At 39.4% G+C, this 22207-nt stretch overlaps 1 protein-coding gene across 2 annotated transcripts in view; it reads right to left on the bottom strand.

The window, feature by feature from the left end:
• The window catches only part of PIGN (phosphatidylinositol glycan anchor biosynthesis class N), a 111414-nt gene that overhangs the window by 60620 nt on the left and 28587 nt on the right, over positions 1-22207 (bottom strand). For both annotated transcript variants that reach the window (XM_069808942.1, XM_069808943.1), the window contains exons 6-12: positions 16853-16977; positions 15502-15632; positions 11499-11615; positions 6658-6698; positions 4676-4735; positions 3542-3634; positions 1582-1637 (exon numbers count right to left, since the gene is read on the bottom strand). In XM_069808942.1, coding sequence (XP_069665043.1) covers positions 1582-1637; positions 3542-3634; positions 4676-4735; positions 6658-6698; positions 11499-11615; positions 15502-15632; positions 16853-16977 — 623 coding nt within the window. The remainder of the gene's footprint in view (positions 1-1581; positions 1638-3541; positions 3635-4675; positions 4736-6657; positions 6699-11498; positions 11616-15501; positions 15633-16852; positions 16978-22207) is intronic.

A 22207-nucleotide genomic window follows, 5' to 3' on the forward strand; every position in this document is an offset into this window, starting at 1 on the left:
TGTTTTCCCAGAGTGAAAATAAACAACATCAACTTGAGGAACCAAAGAAAGTCTTTACCCATAAAACATGCAAGCATAGGCACCTTTTGTAAGGTAATTCACACATCCCAGGAATTATTCTGGTCTCATACAAAAACCTTTCCTGGAAGGACCATTAACCCAAATTCTGATTCAGGAAAGTTTTAAGAATACCTAAAGAAAGTAAAATAAATTTATTTTTGCAATGGACCATACCAAAGTAACAACATGTTCATACCAAGTTTTAGTCATATTTTCAAAGTGATGAATGTCTCGGGCATTTCCACTTAAAACAATCCAACATATCATAAAAAAAATAAAGACACCAGTGTCCATAAGTCAATCAATAACACTCAGTTCCTTTAAAGATAAATTTAGCATTAAGAAAAATACATCCTATTTACAGAATCAATCTTATTTCTTGGGGAAAGGTAAAATTTAAACAAGAGCTGTGAAATCAAACTAATGTTCTTCCCCACAGAATCAAAGATGACTGACCATCCTTTCCATATGGCATTTTTGTTCCATACAGATCAGTAAATTCTTTGATAATGTACCTGTCATTCATAATCACAATTTGATCTTAACATTCATTATGTACCCAAAATTGACTTGACTCGTGTCTCAGAGACTGTCTTGAACCCTTCCCTTTGAAGAAGCTAGTAGTATAAAATAACACAGTAGATCTCTGTTCAGAAAGACAGCAATCTTATTTAGCGATTAAACGTACTTCACAGGAAGAGATTCAAGCACTTTTTACTGCTCCTATGATTTAAAGATCTTAATTAACATCAGTTTTATTTCCCAAAGGAAAACAGCTGTTCTTTGTGACAAAGCACTTTCAGAGCACTCCACAAACTGAAAGCTGAATTGAACAGTATCACGTGCACCCATAGCAAAGCTTTCACAAACCTTTCAGGGGGAAAGAAAGAGGAAAAAGCAGCTTTAATTGGTAACACTGAAGGGTGAGTGGGTCAGTAACTGCTCCATACACTAGAACACAGAGCTTGCGGATACACAAATCACTACAGAGACTCCTTCACAGCCCTGGAAACACTAACACTAGGCAGCATAAATTCTAAAGATTTTGAGCTTCTTTTCTGGATGCCAGGCATTTTGTTTCTCATTAGAATTTAAATCACAGAAGAAACAATTCTTAGTTCAACTTTTATATACATATAAATAAGAACAGATTGTATTTCCTGACCCTATAGGGACTTACATCTCCCATGGAATGCTAAAAGAACATAGCAAAAAAAAAAAAGTCAGTGAAAATTACCGTGTAGTCTATATATAGCTATATTGTCAAAAAGCTTAGGCAAATAACCCTTAACAGAAAATTAAAAGTAAGGAATAGATTTTTTTAAAAAAACTCTACTTCTAATCAGAATTTTTAAAAAGAAGTTAATTGCATAGAGTACTAGTGCCAAGTTTCATAGTCAGATAAACACTATCATTTAAAAAACAGACTGAGGAGACCGAATTTCTGTTGTTGCATCTCACTGAAATACCAAAGTGATAAGACAATTAGGTAAAATATATATAGTTTTTACAGACACTTACTTGAATGGTGTGAACAGAAATGACAGTGTAGTTTCCTTTTTCTGACTCATCTTAACCTGCATAAAAAAAGCATTAAACCATTATATGCAAGTTGCAACAAGACTAAAAATTGTATCAGGAATCAAACTAAAAAAAATCACAGAAGAGTTCTAAGACTTTGGAAAAGGAATGGAATCACACTGTCGATATACTGTCCAGGAAACTGGGTGTTACACTCCCATATGTGTAACTCCTCTGAGTTCACGGAAACCCAGACCTGCTCTAAAGTAGGTAAAATAAACCACTCCTCAGCCAGTGATTTTCACAGAAGGACTTCTACAGTTTGCAGGGTAAAGGGAAGATACGGCTAGAAGTGCTACCAGACTTCAGTGACAACCTCCCTTGATAAAACTGATATTATTTGTACCAGATGGGAACTAGTACACTGCAGCATCACTGCCAAAGCAATGCTGTTAGACTGATTAACCTGCACATGGATAAAAATAGAAGGTTTTGATGCCGTCAAAGCCACTTTGCCCAAGGCCCTTCAAAACATCTTTAAGGCCTCCTGCAGCAGCCTGACTTGAATCTGACTGTCGGCATAAAGCACAGACAGGAACTTTCTAAGTGTACTGCTCCCAAAACCTGATAGCTTGAAGTAGCAACCCACACGTCTCATCCTATCCATCCAAGACAACATCCTCTCCAGGGAGTACAAACTGTGGTCAGGTCAGTCCATCACAGGAAAAGTAAAAACCCACTTGGCATGTCTAAGCCAGTGCACTACTTCTGCTTCAGCAGAGAAATGCGAAGGAAATTCACACAAAATCCTTCCAAAACAATGCTAGAAACAAGCCAACCAAAAAGAAAACAGAATATTTAGCACTACAAAATGACAGAATAAAAATAAACCTAAAGAAAAGAAGGACAATAACTTTTTCTTTTTTTTTTTTATTTTTTAAGTAATCCCCATGACACCAGTTTAACTGAAAAAGACCTGAGTCACATCCTTAATTCTTAGAGCAGAACCTCCAACTGTGGAGGTTATACCAGCACACTTCAACTTCACAGCCAGCCGGACATTTCCCCTGCTACATGCCAGCTTTCCACCATAGATTTGGAAGTGACTCTGCTGCTGACACTGCCAACATGGTACTCACACAAACTACATTTGGGAACCGGGCATTCAAGAGACAGAAGGTGCTGATGGTGCTAATATCTTGAAGGTACTCTCAAGCTAGTTCCTTGTTCTACCACTGTCACACAGATTTCCCAACAGGGCAACAGTTCTCTCTCTCAGCTTCCTGTCTGTGGAAAAGACAGTTTTCCCTCACAGCATTTATGTCTTGCCAAAACTGAGATTTTTGGATTTGGGACTGTTTCTTATTCCACAGTTGAAAAGCATCTAGTGAAACTCCACCTTTTTTGTTTGGACCACATATGTGTTCTCATAATACGATAATATCTGGTATTAGATGAATCAAGACAGAGAAGCCAGAGATGAACACTTGCAGAGCAAAACAACAGATATGACAGCGTTAGCTAAAAGTTAATTAGGCCACTAATTTCATTTCTTTAATGGACAGGTGCCTGTTACCTTTTTGATCTGTTTGTGTACCGATTCTGACTTAGAGCCTTCTCTCCCAGCCCCTGATGCAAAGGCAGTATTTCCCTTGTCAGGTATCAGAACTCGGATTCTACCTACATACTGCAAGTAGGTTTACATTAATATTGATAAACATCAAAAGAATCAAGAAAAAATTACTCATTCTCCTTACAAAAAAGGTGTTCATTAAAGTCTTTCAAACTCCTTCAGATATGGCTCACAGCTAGTCAATCAACATCACCCAGTATGCACATTCAATTTTAGTCCTTTGAATTACGGCATGCTATATACAGCATATATCCTGGTGTAATTATTTTACACATAACAACAACCACTATTCAAAGAAATATTTTTCTTTACCATATGTTTAGTTACCTTAAACTGCTCAAGAATCTGAACAGCATTGGTAAACATGCTCTCTGCTTTGAAATGAGCACTATTGTTCAGATATTCCAGAGGCAGAGTTCCCTGAGGAAGAAAAATACATATATACATTAAAAAAATTAAATGAAGAAACAGGAATTTCTCTAACTGAACTGCAGGCCAAATGAGCAGTAAGAATACTTCAAATTATTGCTGAAATAACTACTGTAACTCCTTTGAAAATACCCTCATCATTTCTCAACATCACAGGGATGGTTCATAATATCCCAGCTCCTACACGAATGCAAAAAAGGTAAATAACAGAAGTTGTTATTAAACTACATACTATATAGTAATACAACCTCAACTTCTGATCAGAAGCCATTTCTGAAATACCTAAAAGTGTTCTCTATCCAAAGCTTCGCCTGGGCCTGACTCACCCAGTACTCATGATGGGAAAGCAAGCAGTTCCCATGCCACCCTGTGTTGGGCAGCTTTCTTCACATGACCAGCAATGAGTGCAGGACAGGGGGACAGAATTTGGGGCAGGGTCTCCATAAGAAATATTTCAAAAAATATGCTGTAAATAGGTGTTTTAAATGTGAAACAAGCAGCATGAAAGCACACTAATGTAATACTAATTGTCAATTAGATATTTATGAGACAACCTTCGGACTATGTAATAATATATGAAAGAAATTCAAAGAAAAAGCCATCCCGCAGTGAGGGCACTCGCTGTTCACTAAATTAGAGGCACAAGATACCATCTGAAGAAAGTACACTAGTTTAAACAAGAAATAATTAAACATGAAATTGCAGGAACCAGCTTGTTTACAGGCTCAGCTTTCATTATCAAAATCAAGTGTTATTCAAACCATATTGCATTTTTACCATCCCTAAAAAACAAAGTAACAAAAACTTTTATGTAGCTCAAGAGTATAAAGTTGCAGATTATAAAACGATCAGCTGCCTTTCCGATTGAAAGCACTATATAATATATAAAAAGACTGAGTTTATACTCTAAACTGAAGACACATACACATAAAGCTAAAACTACAAGCAGTCTCCATACCCTATAAGACTTTTCCAAATCTATAATCTTTCCCCTCACATGCCTCAAGTCTTGTCCCCAACACCTCTTCTTACCACAGAATTCAGGGGGAAAGGCACACCAATAAGGGAAGCCATCAGCGGTGCCACATCAGCCTGTGCAAACAGAAACATTCCCATTTTAATATAATTCCAGCCTCTAGAGCTAATAAATGCAGTTTAATTTTAACGTATCTGCATTTGCAAAAGCAAATGGTATAATACTGTGAAGTTATGACACACAACTCTTCATAATATTTTTTTTTTTAGTTTCCAGTAGTCATCATGGCATGATTAGATTCAAAATGTGAGGCTCCACTACTGATAAAGCTTCAAAAATGCATTTAGTTTAAAAAGCAAATATAAGCCCCCACAATATTTATTCACAGGAATTCAGTACCTCCTTCACTGCAGAGAGGCATACCACTGTTTATGACTATTTATACCCCAGAAAGAACTAATTTCATATATACAGTTTTAAGCAGTACATTGACTATATTGCTCTTCACAACACTCCTCATCCCATGTTTCCATGGTGCTGATTACTCACCTTCTCCCCTTCAGAGGGGGATTCTGCACATTTATTTTTGTCCGCTCAGCCCTCAAGAAGGCCCTTCAATCTACACCTAGGCATCCCATAAAATAAGTTACCATTACCTTCTATTTGTGATGAAAAACACTACCTCTCACCAGGTTTATATTTTCCTTCAATATAAAACTATTCACCAAAATTCTTTGTTTCTCCAGCACAAATCTGAAGAAACTACACTGAAACCACAGGCACTGCTCCAGCCTCAGATCTACTGTGCAGAAGCAGACTCCAAACCATTATTTGTAGAGAACAATATACATGTAGTGTATATTGTAATCAGAAGTCTAGTTTGCCATTTTTACCCACAGACCCACATGTACTACAGGACAAAAGCTCTGTCTTTAGGGACTCCAGTACCCAGAACAACATGACATTTGAGACTCTTCTATACAGTCTCAGAATAACATTCCCATAACTCCTGCCAGCATTGAGTGGAAAATTGATGTCTAATTTTGTACCAAGGCTTTGCTGAAACAGTTGATCCAGAACATTCCCAACTTCAACCTTCTAGCACGAGTTTATTTCCCTTGTTTGAGCAGATCTGGAGTCTGTTATTCACATATTGGGTTTCATAGGATCATAGGAAGTAAGAAGCAAACAAGCTTCAGGTGCACACATGTACATGTGTTATCATCATGATCTAAAAAGCTTGTCTGATTTAGTATCAAGGGTTAAGCCAATCACCTTTTTTTCTTCCTTTACAGTAAAAATTGTCTAAATTGCTAAGCAGCTGGGCCATAATCACAGACTGTGTTGAAAAAACCAGTTTCATAGTATAGCAAGAATTGGTTTTGATTCAATGATGACAGCAACTTCTGGAAAAAGTGACAAAATACAGACATCGAAATAGATAGCTCTGAAAAACTAAACATACACACAGTTAACTTAAGTGTAGCAAAAGACATACAGCAGATGCTCACAAACTTGGGAAACATGGCCATCAGACCATACTTTCTTTGTGTTTCACTGGGCACCTTCATAGGAGATACCGGGAGGTGTAAGCTCAGCTCCAGGACATTTTCAAAGTAGAAAGTAGAAGGAAAGCATTACAAGTTACTTCTAAAGGTTTGCAAAAACAAATCCCACTCTGAAAACGTTAGATGCTATTCAAGTTACTTTTGGCTAACTGGCACTGAGTTTGAGGAACACCTGCCATATTGTACTGCACTCTTTCTGCAATGGCATATGATCACTAAACTAAAAATGGTATGATAATGCATCTTCAGGAGGAGAAGTTGTACATAGTGGCCACATGTGTTGACAAGCGATTTAAACTTTTTCATACTATGTTCAGTATGGGTACAGTTCCTGCAACTCTTTAAGTAACACATTCCAGGGAAATGCTACATCGGTGTGATCATTCATTCAAATTCTACAAATTAGTTTAAATCACACAAAACTCATAATTTAAGGTGAAAACTTATGAGCTATTAAGTATGTTTGATACCTGATTGACATCCAGCCTCTTCAAGTTCTCCAGTTTCCATTCTGCAAGTAATAACAGAGCACATGAACAGCTAATATACACAGATTTGAAAGGAATAATTCAGTTGGCATTTAATGTCTTGTTGCCATTTTCTGTAAAGTGTTACTAAAGAAAATTATAATTTGACTTTAGGATGCTAGATCAAGAGGGGTTACAGATGGAACTCAACAGGCAGAAACAGCAAAATGCATTCATTTCAGCTCACATTTTCTCTTACCTATCAGAATAAACTCCTGCCTGCAATTGTGACCCATATCACTTGAAGAAAGTCCAACGTTTTTATTTTTTTCAGCACAGTATAGAAAGTGATATATTACCTCCTGTGCCAACTAAAAAATTCAAACTCAGGTTTAGGAGAAGAGCTGTTAAATCTCTTCAATAGTTTTTAAAAAAGGTTAACACAAGGTCCCAAATATACTGGTACAAAGTGGTACAAACATACTTCATTGTCTGCCATAAGCAATATTGGCCAAGAGCAAGCTCAAGGGAAAAGTTCACTGATTTAGCAATCAGAACAACTACTATGAAGGCAGAGACAAAGCCAAATGTACAAGCCCCTAAAGCTGTGGTGCATCATACAAAAAGTTGGTTCAAAACTGTATTTTCCTGCTCTCCATTAGCCCCTAAGGAAATAAAGAAGAAATTGCCTGGGTTTTTTGGGGGTGGAGAGTTATTTAGAAACAGAGCTTAGCAGGGTGTTGGTTTTTTTTTCTTCACGTCTTCTTTTCCTAATGTTTAAATTTGCGGCCCCACTACCCACAGCAATAATATGAGCAGGAAAAAAAAACCAACAAAAAAAACCCCAAAACACCCAAAAAAGACAACACACAGCTTTTTTTTTATTCAAGCTTAAAAAAAAAATCAGATACACAGGAAAACATGACAGGGGCTGAAACAGACTTGCTGATACAGTACTTTAAATACTGTCAATGACCTACCTAAAGCAGATCTCAAGTACAGCAGTAAAGATGTTGGGGGCACCTACCGTCAACTTGGGAACAAAACTTAATGTTAGCAACAGGGGCACAGCCACCTTCCTAAGTATACACAGAAAGCTAAACCGGCCAGTTACGGCACTGCTAACGCCACTTGCTGAAATGACACTGCAGAAACAGCACAGATGGAAGCAGGAGTCCACCTAGCAGCTCAGACCATTGACGGTGTAGCCATGTTGCCCAAAAGTGTCCTTTGGCTTTATATGAAGTGGAAGTTTAAATGCACCAGAAACAGGCTTCATGCGAAATATCAGTAAACCGTTGCTCAAAGGTCTGGCTCAACCTCATTTATTTTCTCCAAAGAGGCGTTCAAATCCTAGATCATACCACCCTTTCTCCATCTTTCAATACACCTTGTCTGTGCCAGATCCAAATCTGTCTCAGTTGAAAATGGCCCAAGACAGGAAACATCTACATTTGCAGTATTGCATGTAGCAAACTTATTTTCAGCAATTAGTTCACACCACTGCTAGCTTTGGGGGTCTGAGTACAGGTCCACTGTTATCTGGTCCCAAGAGCACCCTGAAGAGCAGCCATGTACCTTAACAGCAGTGAGACATACAGTTACACTAAGCTCCCATGGCAACGCAGGTGAAGTATTATCGGCATTAATCATGAATTGTGTTAAACCCACACCAAAATGAACAAGTTTGCTTCCTTTTGCTTCCCAGAAAAGGAAATGGGTTTACATTTCTAGAGATATAGACTGTCACCCATATTTCTATTACATAAATGCATTGTTTGTTTTCCTTTAAATAATATTTTCCAATGAAAAATGTTGGAAAACTGTCTACATGCACACCATGTGCTTAAGGTAAGAAGAAACTGTAGCTCTGCTAGAGAAACATCTAGCTTTGTTAGAAGTTTTTACATCTCTGCTTCCCCTCCTCAGATATTCCCAAAAGGCAGAGCTGAAGACACCTGCCTTAGACCAGGAGCCATAAGAGACTGAGCCCAGGAGCTCCCGAGGACCGGGACACACCTGCAGACTGGCCAGTCCAGGTTGTACTCCCGGGAGTGAGGTGCCTTAGGTGTACGTGCTGCCCATGTTGGTTTACGATTCCAGCTGAGTCTCTAGGTTTCCTGTACAGTGCTCAGTAGTTTTCCACTCACTTGATAGGGTTTTCTTTCTTTATCCTGCCCTGCTTTTACTGCAGCTCACTGGGCAGTCAGATGCAAACAGTCCAGGGGAAACAGCAGGGAAGCACCAGTTCAAGAAGAGGCTGGGGATGAGGCTATATGAACCAAAGTAAATCTCACGTAAAACCTCAGAAGTAAAAACAGTGAGGGGTACACTGAGCTCCTTCAGTTGTGGCAAAGCAGGGTGAGCCCCCTCCAAAACAGGGATGTGTATCGATGAAAACAACCACCCCACATCCTTCCGCTGCAGAAGACTGTGCTTTCACTTACAACTTTCTCTGGACTTGCACCCCAAGGCCACCCAGCAGGGCCTGTGCCAAGGAGCTGGACAGCAGCTCTGTATTTTTTTTTCTTTCTGAAGAAAGGTCAAAGTCAACGGCCAAATGGGTAATACTACACATTACCCACATGATGCAGGGCTGCCATCACAAATCTTTCCAAGATGATTGCATGGCCAGGCCTAAGGGAAGGCAGAGCACAGGTGAAGGGACTGATGAGGAGAAGGCTGTCATCACAGGGCAGACACTGTGCCCTTCCAGCCATCCAAGGAGCACATTAATCTTTCCATGACAAATTGGACAGACTAAGTCCTGCCTGTCGGCACCGCCTTTGGAGGTATCGACCCTTGATGGCAATGATGAGAAGAGAGACAATGCACTAAGCTGCCTACAGCCTGCTTGCACTGAACAGAGCATAAGAAGTTTGTCAGCATTAGAAATATTCTGCTGTTTCCATGAACTCTTAACTCGGAGAAATTAAAAAGGATTGTCAATAGATGCAAGAACTTGAACATTGGTGCATGCAATCACAAATGTAAGTCAGAGACCCACATACATCAGTGACAAAGAAGTCTTGAAAATGCTCTCCTCTCCTGCACAGTTTCAGCTGCATTTGTATGGAGGAGGAAAGGCAAATTCAAAGACCTTTTCAAGAGACCTCTTTTAAGCATCTTTTCTTTCATATGTTAGCTTTGTGAAAATATCTGGGATTGCAACTTAATGGAGTAGCTGAACTGTATTGAGCTGTGAAAGTGCCAAGTTCCATTTCAGCAAGAATTTTTTCTTTACTTTTAAGCTACATAGCCTACTAGAAGCTATAACGTACTACAATAGAGAAAATAGTCACTTTTTAAGAAGATACTTATTACTCAAATAGAGATTCAAACTCCCAAGATACTCAGAGAGACTCAAATCTCCAATAAAGATTATCCCTTGCAATTAAGAACCTGTAAAGATAGTGTCTTAAACAGACCAACAACATGCTCGACAGCTGGAAAGCTGCAGAGCAAGTCCAGAATGAAGGGAGGAGTTTCTGATGTTTGCTTTGGGGTGGTTGGTTTTTTGTCTGCCTGTTGGTTTGGGTTTGGGTTTTTTTAAACCATCAGAAGGAAAATATCAAGCAGGCACAGCAGGATGCAGACACATTCCTTCCTTTAAGAAAATACACGCTTCCCGACAGATGATAGCCAAAAAGCTTTCCCTATTGCGTACCTGGAAGCCAGGTCAATACTCATCTTTTTTGAAATGCTCTCACACCATTTTCATCATTACTTGAAGTCAAACGCTGAGGTTTGTACTAAGGCTGAAGAGAATCAAGAAAACTGACAACTGTAAAAATCAACCCTTAGAGACTTCAAGTATCCTTAGAAGTCGAGCAGATCAGCCATCACAGACACCAAAATCAGTTGGTTTTACTCTGTTTTCTATTTTTTTATTCTACAACTCATTTTCAACTTTATCAGAGAAGTTATAGTTTTATAGCAATTTTATAGTAACAGTTAATCACAAAAAGTGAAATGTTAGCATGGTCTATATCTGAGAAGTCCTGTTTGTTTAATTTGTTACCAAATACCTTCTCAAGTGCAGGAGGGGGTTAAAATCTCAGGACTGAAGTTATTTTCACCTGTTTTCTCTAATGTAGCTTGACAAACAATCCAATAAAATAGAAAGCCATTACCTCATCGATCACAAGTAACAACCTGAGAAATTCAAGGCATTTTAAGAAACAGAGCAGACTATAAGAATTGGGCACATGAAGGAGGAAGAGCTTGCACAGTTTAATCACACATGGTTCTAGAAATCCATCAATATTTCAGTAAGCCAGTATTTATTACATTATATATTTGAAATATTAAAATTATTTTTTTAAAAAAGTTTACACTTAAATAAATTACAAAGGGGAAAAATAACAGTACAGTCTCACAGGTTTTCATTAAGAAAGACTGTTTACACTTCCACAACAGCCACAAGGATGGAAGTGAGACAAGACAGCCCTGCAAAGTTCCCAGGGTTATACTGTGAAGCTAGAAAAGAGTCTTAGGACATGTCAACTTATCATGTTTCTGTACAAATAGCTTTTAAGCTCTGGGAGTCTTCCTAAGAATTAAGTCTCCTCTGGAAATAAGTTTTAGGAGTGTGAATAGCCTCCTGTACCCAAAGAGAGAAAGTCTTCAGTTCCATGATTAGAAAAGAAAACCGACTCTGATGTTATGTACCCAATTTTGCAATATCCTCCATAGGCATACTCTGTCACCTTTTCTTTCCATGCCACACAAAGCAAGTCATATTTATTGTAATGGAGCAGAAGTCAGTGAAGATAGACAGGTGTAACAGTTAAACACCTCCCTTTCCACCAGAATCTTGCACTTAAGTTTCATAGTTTACCTACCTTTCAAAAAATTGTCTTCAAAGAACTGGGACGTGACTTTCTGTGGATAATTCACCCCAGCACCCCAAACAATCAGTGGTGTTAAAGTTTCTGAGGGATGACCAGCTCCATGGGTTCCTAAGATACACCAAACAAAAAAAAAGTGTAAACTTTAAGACACATGGTATAAAAACAAACAAAACCTATATCTATGCACACATGTACTAAGTTCTTGTTACAGTATGCATACTAAAATCCTGTTACAGACAACCTCTTCCACCTTCATAGCTTATTTTTATGCCACTAACAATAAAGGCTAAATTCAAGTTGCAAGTTGGGAAATTGGTGCCTCTTAAGTCAAACCTATAAAGATATGTAACTTTGTATATTAAAAACCCCAACTTGTTAACATACAGAAGCTAAAGCCAAAGTATTTGAAAGCCTGAAGGTGTAAAGGAGTTACCTGCTCAAAACACATGCATGTGCCTATCCTAAGCATCCCATGGAAATGAGGGATGACTGATTTGAGTAAAATTAGGCATGTGCCCCCAAAAAATTATATAGAACTAATCTCTGGTCCCCAAATAAGGATTAGACTTCCATTTCAAAACCAGGAGACAATATGCATTGCAAATGTCATTCTTTCCCCAGTGATACAAGTTCATTTTTAAGGTTTTAAAGCCTGGTAGCACACTCCTTAAAAATTGACGAAACATGACTTCCTTCCCCAGGGAAATTAATTTCCTCCCGATTAACATATCAGCCACCAAAAGGAGGATGCTTTAAAACTATGATGTCTCAACAGCAGCTGCACTGAAGCAGAAGCCACACAAGCTTGAAAGAAACACTGGTCATTGAACTCAGTGGGTGAGGTACCATAGCACTGAGATAACCCAATCTCAAAGGGAATGACATTGTTATACAAACTCTACACTGGTCACTGCATGGTCTACAAGATTATATATTTTCCTTGTATTTGCATAGACACACACTCTTCCCTCTGTGTGTGTGTGTATACATATATATTTTAATGACTACGAAGGACAGAGAATAACACATTGGTTTAAGGACAGTTTTGTTTTGTTTTTTTTAAAAAACAAAAACAAACCAGAATTGGGTATGAAATTGGGACTAGCATTGTGGCTGTACAACAATCACTATGGCAGAGCTGAAGAGCCAGCTTTGCTTTCTTTAAACAGCCCTAAGCTTAAGAACACACAGGTCTGGCAATAAGATTTTCTGATATTCAGAAATCCCTTGGAAGGCACTCTCTGGGCTCAAAAGCAGCACAACTGCTGCTCTTTGCAGAGCTTGGGAAAAGAGCAGATGGAGAGAGCACTTTCTCCATCTCCCAGGCATCAGTTATTTCTTTCTATTGCCCGAGGAAAGTGCAATTTTTGGTGAGCTTTCATTTTAGCTGAGCCACCAGCTCCATCAGTGTTTTTACTGAGACTCTGCCTCCATGAATACTTTAATGCAGATACAGCTGAAAGAGGCAGCTGTACCCACCCTCCCCCTGTTATAAGAACCAGGTTTCAGCCTGATCTGAATTATAAGGGGCAGGGGCGGGGAGCTTATTTCCAGCTGGGTCAGTTCCCTGTTCCACCCCTCAGGGGAAAAGGAGGGAAAGGGTGCTTTTGTTTAGTTTTCTGTTCTCTGGTCCAGCATACCACACAGTAGTACTTGTGCCAGGATGGTAGCAGGAACAAGTGGCCAAGGTGAGGGTGGGTGTGGGACCACCTATGTTGGTGGTCAGCAGTTCCATCTGAGATCAGCTTAAAGCAAAACCATGGGGTCAGACTGAGAAAGCAAGTGTTGTTCTTTGCCAACAAACACAGTTTCTTTGATCATGTCAAGTTCAGAACATGTTCTCTTCCCTAATAGGTCCCCCCTGCCCTTTTAATTTTTAATTTATTATAAAACTGGTGCACATCCCATTCTGCAAATAACTGAAAGACTGCAGCAGTTGCTGATACTACAAGCTCAAATAAAAAGCTACTGAACTAGCCTTCAGACTGCTGGCTATGGGCCTAAGCATCATCTCTGGGTTCCCTCTAGGACTCACTAAAGTCAACTTCTTTAAAGTTATTAACACTTCTGGCAGAAGATCAAGCTTTATCTTCAAGACAGAAAGAGATGACAGAAAACTATGACAGACCAGTGGTCCTCAAAGCCTGAAGATTTATTCCTGTCACCTTTTATTCCCCCTTCAAAGCACCTAGTACATAATGAGAACATCCAGCAGCACACTCTGGCAGCGAGGAAGGCCAACAGCATCCCAGGCTGTGTTAACAGAAGCACAGTCCAGGGAAGGGATTATCCTCCTCTACTCAGTACCTGTGAGACAACCTCCAGACATTGGACCCAGTTTTGGGCCCCTCCAGTACAGGAAAGACATCAACCATCTGGAAGGAGCTCAGTGGGGGGCCCCCAAATTGGGTGGAGGAGCAGTTGTCCTGTGAGGACAGGCTGAGGGACTGGGACTTGTTCAGCCTGGAGAAGAAATGGCTTTGGGGAGGATGTAACAGAGCATCCTCCCTGTACCCCACTGCGAGGGGCTTTGAGAGAAGATGGAGCCAGAGTCTCACTGTGGTGCGTAGCGGGAAGATGAGAGATAACAGGCATAAGTTGAAACAAAGGAAGTTCAAATTGCAGATGAAGAAAACATTTTCCCCCTCCATGAGGGCAGGCAAGCAACAGAGCAGGCTGCCAAAAGGGGTTGCGTAGGCTCCATCCTCTGAAGTTTTAAAGGCCCTGCTGGATACAGCCCAAGAAACTGTGTCTGACCCCAAAGCTGATCCTGCATTGAGTAGGTGGTTGGACATCCTGAGGTCACTATGATCATATATCATGCATATATAAGGAAATATATACACACCTCTGCTCCAAAAAATTATTAAATGATTACTTGAAACAGACAAAAAAAAAATTGCCAGAATTAAAATTTTATTACAAGTGGCAGTCAGCTCAACAGTAAATAATATTCAAACCAGACTATTCTGCAAATGAGCAGATGGTAATTAGGCTGATTTTGAATAGATACATGAGTTTTTTTCATCTCTGATGACAGAAAAAGTCTGCATCCCTTCCATTTAAAAAGTTTAGGATTTCACACACAGAGTAAGATGCTGAATTTTGCCAAGACCATGCCTGAAGCATCCTTGGTTCAAAAGTATCACAGTTAAGAGTTACAAACACACATAGCATTGGAGAGACTTATCACTTTCATTGGCTGCACACAAGGACAGGAGTGTTCTTAAAATTCTTGAAAAAAGATGGGAAAAAAATTTGTCTAAATGAGTTCACCACCGTAAACTCTTCTCATCTGCCCTTAATCTAGTTATGCCAAAATCGCCTCAAGTCATCTGGCCACTGTGGTCATGCCCTTCACAAGTGCCCTCTGTGGGTACTAGCCTGGCCGGCCACCTGGCTCACTATCCTTTTTGTACTCTCTGCTGTTCCACCTAGTCTCCAGCACCAACCTCCTCTAGAAAGATCACACAGCAGTCCCATCCTTTCTGCTGCACCTAAAAGGCCAAAAAAAGCAAAAAGATCCCCTCCCCCAGTTTTTCACCAGGTCCTGGACAGATTTGCCACCGTTTCCAGGTGCTTCAGAGCACCAAAGTGAAAACTACATCTCCCACATGGGCTGGAACAAGACCAACTTTGCTGTTGGCAGCCAAATAACACAATCTCCTCCTGCTTGGGCCAGTTTTCTCCATGTGGGCTCTGACAGAGGTGGTATTCAGGTCTTTTTATCCCTACTAGCACCCACTAAGGGAGTTAAGCTTCTCCCTATTAATTTTTTTTTTCTGTTCAGATATACAGCTCAGCTGTCCCAGGGCTGATGAGGGCCCCTGCAGCCAATTAACCATTTCCTAATATGCATGGGTTTCATATACAAGCAACACTTACAATTTCAAATCAAAGCAGGGGCTCCAAAGCTTCTAATGGGACAGAGCTCTAATTGCACTCCAGATACTCACCCATAAACTCACCTGACTCAAAATTTAAAAAGACTCACCCCAATCTGTCATTCCATGGTCAGAAGTTAAAATAAATGCAGTTTTTCCATCATTTCCATAGAAATTGTCAATCATCGAAGCAATTTCTTTTACACCCTCGTCAACTATTTTAATGTTCTCCTTGTACTCCCTAGAAAAATAAGAAAAAATGTTGTTAGATTCAAGGTGGCTCTCACACTTGGTATAAAGCAAGTTATCCATGGTCATAATGCCCAGTCCTTTGATTATAGACAGCTTTATCCTCTACAGAACCTCAAGCTAAGAAAAGGCATCCTAGATGTAAAATCTCTCCTCTTCTAAGTCTTACGTGAGATACTAAATTGTCACAGCACAGTTTGAAGGTTCCTGAAACCACAGTCTCAAATGGATGTTTGTTTGTATTTCAAATCTGACCTGTCCCTGATTGAAGACTATAATTTAATCACTATCCGGCAAGTTAAGGAGAATGCCAAAACTAAGGAATTCTGGAAAACCCCAGAAGTGAATTGTAAATTTCAAAAATTACTTTAAGCCAGTAACTAAATAGCAAAGAAGATCTCACCATACAGGGACTGTTTTGAGATGATTCACAGATCAGCACAGGTCCCAGACTTTTGTGAAATAGAGGCTAAAGCAAAAATTTGCATATTTTTTGAAGAAGTGACAACAATTAACTTTCAGCCAACTAATTTTCTATTTGTTGCTGTTGCTAAAGTCAGTTTTAAAAATCTGTCTCCCAAAATTCGTAACAAAAACCATGAGACATACAGCAAGTATGAACTTTGGAATGACGTAGGAAATCAGAGCAAGGATTTTGAAAGTATGCAAGGATCAGGACATAATATCCTACATTCAAAGCATGTGAGGAAAAGCAAGTTCTCAAATAACACATTACAAGATGAAATGGTGATGAGTACTGTTAGTCTAAACTCTTCTCTTTGTTCAAGTGTCCTAAGGAAAGCTAAGACATAATGCTGGAATTTGCAGCTGTTATTCCTGAGCTTACTGTTGCCTATAAATTCAACCATACCATTTCAGTCATGGGGAATCTGAGAACTGTTTCCATTTTATATTTAAAACTGCAATCTCCTACATATCCTCTAGATTTTGTGCTGACTATAATGAAGACAATCTGCTAAAAATCAGACTTGAGTACAGGAGTATAACCAGGCACACTGTATATAGCAAAAATGTGTCACTTCTACAGAGGACACCTTAAAAACAAAAAACCCCAGAATGTGGTGACATATATAACTTATTGTAGAAACCCTCAAGACTACAAGTCTTGTTTCAGGCTTGATAAATAGCACTGTTAAAGTTACTGTATGCCTTTAAAACTAATAGGAAAGATATGCTTAATCTCTCACTTACCTTGAGTTTGGCCGATAAGCATGTCCATTTGTGTCTATGCCTAGCAAATGCAGGAACAGAACCACCTTCTCTTCATTCAGTGCAGAGAACAATGTTTGATTGCTTCTGGAAGAATTAAAGAAGCTCTGTATGGAATAAGCCATTAAGATATTAATCTGAGTACAATGGAAAAAGATGATAGGCAGCCTATTAAAACTAAAATGCAGCTGTTTTCATGTCAAAATACTAGTAGTTATTAGAGTTACAAAAGAAAAATTAATTAATTCCCAATTTACTTCTTGGAGGATAACTACCATCAGTATAGTCAGTCCAAAGTTTCATATTATCTAAGGCAACACTCTTCAAGTTGAGGGGTCTTTTTTGTTGGTTTTTTTTGTGTGTTTTGGTTTTTTGGTTTGGTTTTGGGTTTCTTTAGGCAGAAATACCAGATAACTGCATATCATCCTGTCCTGGTTTTGGCTGGGATAGAGTTAATTTTCTTTCTAGTAGCTGGTATAGTGTTATGTCTTGGATTCAGTATGAGAAGAATGTCAATAACACACTGATGTTTTCCATTATTGCTAAGTAGTGTTTATACTAAGTCAAGGATTTTTCAGCTCCTCACACCCAGCCAGCAAGAAGGCTGGAGGGGCACAAGAAGATGGGAGGGGACACAGTCAGGGCAGCTAACCCAAACTGGCCAAAGGGGTATTCCATACCGTGTGACGTCATGTCCTGTATATAAACTGGGGGGAGTTGGCCTGGGGGGGCAGATTGCTGCTTGGGAACTAACTGGGCATTGGTCGGTGAGTGGTGAGCAATTGCATCATACATCACTTGTTTTGTATATTCCAATTCTTTTATTATTATTATTATTATTATTGTCATATTATTATTATTATCATTATTAGTTTCTTCCTTTCTAGTCTATTAAACTGCCCTTATCTCAACCCATGAGTTTTACCTTTTTTTTTCCTCCCCAATTCTCTCCTCTATCCCACTGGGTGAGGGGGAAGCGAGTGAGAGGCTGCATGGTGCTTAGTTGCTGGCTGAGGTAAAACCACAACACATCCCTTCTTTGCCTCCTGTATAATCACAACAATGAACTATTCCTGAGCACCACTTATGGCTTTACATTTCCATTGATTTATCGATTTGAAGCTGGAAGAAAAGGTCTCAAATACTCTTGCTTTGGAAGCAGGTTCTGCAGGACTGAGATACCAAGCTACAACTTGTTTGCAGAAACTAAATTAAAACAGAACAAAACAAGATATGTTTTGCAAATACATGAACTACAGAACATACATCTCCCTTGCACATGTCCTACTTAAGCATCCCTGAGGCAGATGCCAGGGGGGATTTTCCCCTCAGACTGAATAAGTCTTGACATGGCTATTCTGTGTTAGACCAGCAATATTACAGCAATGCAAAATGCAGGCAGACAGCTATTCCAACATGATCTCCTTAGTAACTGCACTGCCCAAGGAAACAAAGTCAAATAGGGTTTTAGTTCAAAGAGCATCCAGAGAACCTTTCAGTACACTAATATAAAGGAAAACGCCTTCGAATTTCACACAAGAGTCCAGGGAAAATGCTGGTAGAGCCAGTAAACCATTTCTGCCACCAAAGGACATATCAGTCCACCACACACCCGGGCCAGCAGCAGAGCTCTTAAAAACTAAAGCTCACACCTTGCGTAAATGAAAGTCACTGTACCCAGAGGAAGACCAAACTGGCATCAAGAGCATCATAGTAAGCCATGTCAGGAAACCATGGCAGTATGTAATTCCACCTTCTTTTCTCCCTGAATATACACAAGCCACATGGACTAGTATTTGCACACTCTCAACTTCAGCTCTTGGTCATGATTTTCTTTGGATAAAGTCCAGAGATATTTTAAATAAAGATACAAGAACAAAATCCAATCACATTCAATAGCAATATAATTATTTTTATGGAGATTTCCACTTCCCACACAGGTCCATCCACCTGCACATATTTGACCACAGGCTGAAGAAGCCTTCCAGAGCACACCATTAATTTGCAGGATACAGTATAATTCTGTTTTCTTATTTTTAATTAAATAAAAGGAAACAACACATCAAAACAGACAAACAGGAAACTCCCAAAATCAAACGCTAACTCGTAGATCAATATTAGGAGGCAGGTATTTTTCTATCACGGACTGATTAAGTGAAAGAAACCATTGTGAGGAAGGTAAGGCCTGAGCTTCTCCTCTCCCACCAGATGAGTTCCCCACGATGTACCAAAACCACCCCACTCCCCCAGCCCCAGCCATCTCGTAACCCAGAGCAGCAGCAGCCACAAGAGCTTGCCTAACCTATGGCTAGTTAAGAATGAGACAACAAAAGGAAGATGAGCATAACCTAAGATGTGGCGTCTTTTCCCAGAGCAAATAGCAAACTTTATCCCATGGAACATTTTTAAAAATGGTTTTATGGAAAAAAAGGAAAAAAAAAAAGGGAAATTCACCACAAGGAGTTATCTTAGGCTGATAAAGGTGGTGAGTTAGTAAGCAGGACACCAAACAGTAGGGCAAAAACCACTTCACTTTGTTCTGGAGGTTGCTAAACTATTTGCCCAGCACTATCCTTGTATCTCCTTGTAGCCTGCTAAAGGCCTCTTCTTTTTGGTACTCAGTATTCACAACACTTGAGACCTACCACTACTTACCACTAGTTTCCAAGCCACTCTTATATATTAACTGTATCTTTGTGTCTAAATTTATCTGTTTCCCTTTCATTTGCTGTATTCAGTAATATTACCTCTCTTGTATATGAATGCCACCAAGAAGTTTCAGGGATGGGAGTAAACAACAAAGAGGCTGAGAGAACTCAGTTTCTACAGTCTCAAGAAAAAGCAGCTAAGGAGAGATCTCACTGCTGTCTACAACTATCTACCACGAGGGTGAAAAGAAGATTGAGTCAGACTGCTCAGAGGGCCTTGGTGATGGAACAAGGGGAAACTCACAATCTGAAATGTGGGAAATTCCAGTAAGATAAAAAAGACTTTCAAAAATTAGTTTTTAAACCACAGTTGTAGCCAGATATTGGAACAGGTCCTCAAGAGGTTGTTGAATTTCTGCCCTTGAAGGTGCTCAAAACTTGACTGGGCAAGGCCTGAGCAGCCTGCTCTAACAGGACCTCCTTCATGCAGGGAGTTGGACTCAATAACCACTACAGCCTTCTTCTTCTATGATTCTGGCAACTTTTCTATGGTTTTCTGGCAACTAACAACAAATAATGCCCTGGCTACAACTCGTATGCAATTTAGTAAGATCAGCAATAAGTTTCCCATTAAAACATTCACAGTAAACTGTAAAGGTAATTATAATGTAATACTAATTGAAATATTACAAGAGAAGTTTGGTTACAACTGTGTGAAATCTTTTAGTATCATCTCCCTCCTTGGATGGGAGAAAGCAAAGAAGAAAAAAAGACTACCTAGAAGGCCTAGCAAATACATGATTGACTGATGTCTGAGCAAAATATGGACTCCTCAGATGTTTAACATAAGTTGTTGGGGACCGTTTGTTCCCCCAAGACAGAGCCCTCCATGGAAGCACGATCCTTTAATAGAACTGATAAACTGTTGCTAACTGCATGGATATACAGGGAGAAAGAGACCAAAGAAACTTTCTCCTTTCACAAAGCTCCTTCATACATAAATCCAGGACAACTTAAATCGGTTGATTAAAGCTATGCACGCTGATTTGTGCTGATGTGAGAGTTTAAATACTTATGCCAGTTTTTAGATGTAAAATAAACATACAAAGGCAGGATAAACATATATATGCTAGGTTTATATCAAGTTGAGCAAGCTCATGCACAAGACTCGACGCATATTTAAAATAAATCACTCAACCATTGTACTGCTAGCTAGAGCAGAGCTATCTGTAGTGAAATCAACATCAGGTCATAGCACTGTCTGCAGAGCTTCAAAGTTTAATGTCATTCAGTTCTGGACTCCGGCCTGCCCCCTGCACAGAAGGGACAAGTCTGAGGGCTTGGTCTGGACTTCTTCCAGCAGAAAGGGGCAAGGAAGAATGAACTATTGTGTTCAAAATGAGAAAAGAAAAACAAAAAAAGAAACATTTGCCATCTGCACCTACATGTCCATTTAAGTCAGAAGACATCAACTGAATATCTTGAGCGTATCCTACCCTTTGGTCATAATAAATTGTGGTTAGACCATTACTGGGACTCACCTCCAAGTCTGTTTGAGTTCCTGGTATTTTAATTATTTTACCCTAAAAAAAAGTTCAATCTTATAAAACTGTTCTTCACAAAATACTTAAAAAATCAGAAATGCAGTAAAAAGACCTTTTTTTTTTCCCCTGTTAACCTAGACTCCCAGTATTTTGCTCCCTAATTTTTCATTAGCACAGACTCAAATTATGATCTAGGTAAAGGTTATTTATGTGAGAATCATTGAGCCACATCCCACTAAATTACACTCAGTCCCTTAATTATTCTGAAGGCTTCAATAAAAAAACCCCAACCAAAAAACCCACCAAAATAAACCACCCCAAACCCCAGAAATAACTCAGTCAATCAACTACATACCCATCTGGATCTCCAAGCCACTCCCAAGCTATTATCACAGATTAAAATTACTGACTATTAACCCACCTGCAGATAAAAACCCTACCCAATCTAGTCTATACTCAATTTTCTCTGTCCCAGGAAAGGGCTAGGATCACCTTGTACCATGAGCAGACATGACAGGAACTATCAAGTATCATACTTTTTTTCTTCCACTCACGATTTAAGCATTTTGCTTCTGATCCATACAAATAAAAATGAGTCAGAATTTCACATCTCCTCACCAATTGAGTTATCATTAGTGCTTTTTAAGAGAACAAGCAATTTCAAGGTGCCAGCACTAGTAGCCCAAACATTAGCTAGCCATTCTTCATTTTATCCCCATCTTTTTTGGGGCAGAGGAAGCCACAAGTGGCCCTCATGATGATTGGGACCTGCTGACTACACAGTAGAGAGGGAATACATGTTAGTGTCTTTTACTTCCTCAAGAGGCAGAAATCCAGGGACCACCTTGCCCACCAGAGTTAAACGATATGCTGTTAAATATTTGAAATAAAACTCAAGGGAGGAAAAAAAAACGTAGGCAAAGCAGAATTTAGATTTCAGCAAATTGTCATTGTAACTTATACAAAATCTCACCAGCATAGCTGAGAGTTGTTCGAGTTATAATAGCAGAGTGACCTCAGTTTCAGTCAGCCTCAAGTTTCACGCTTCTGAAACAATCACTGATGTGTAACTGAAAAGATGATAAATGGAATGAGTGTTTCACACCAGCCAATCAAGTGCTATCCATTCACAGTATGAAATTTAG

This window comes from Haliaeetus albicilla, chromosome 21 (assembly GCF_947461875.1).
Source record: "Haliaeetus albicilla chromosome 21, bHalAlb1.1, whole genome shotgun sequence".
NCBI lineage: Eukaryota > Metazoa > Chordata > Aves > Accipitriformes > Accipitridae > Haliaeetus > Haliaeetus albicilla.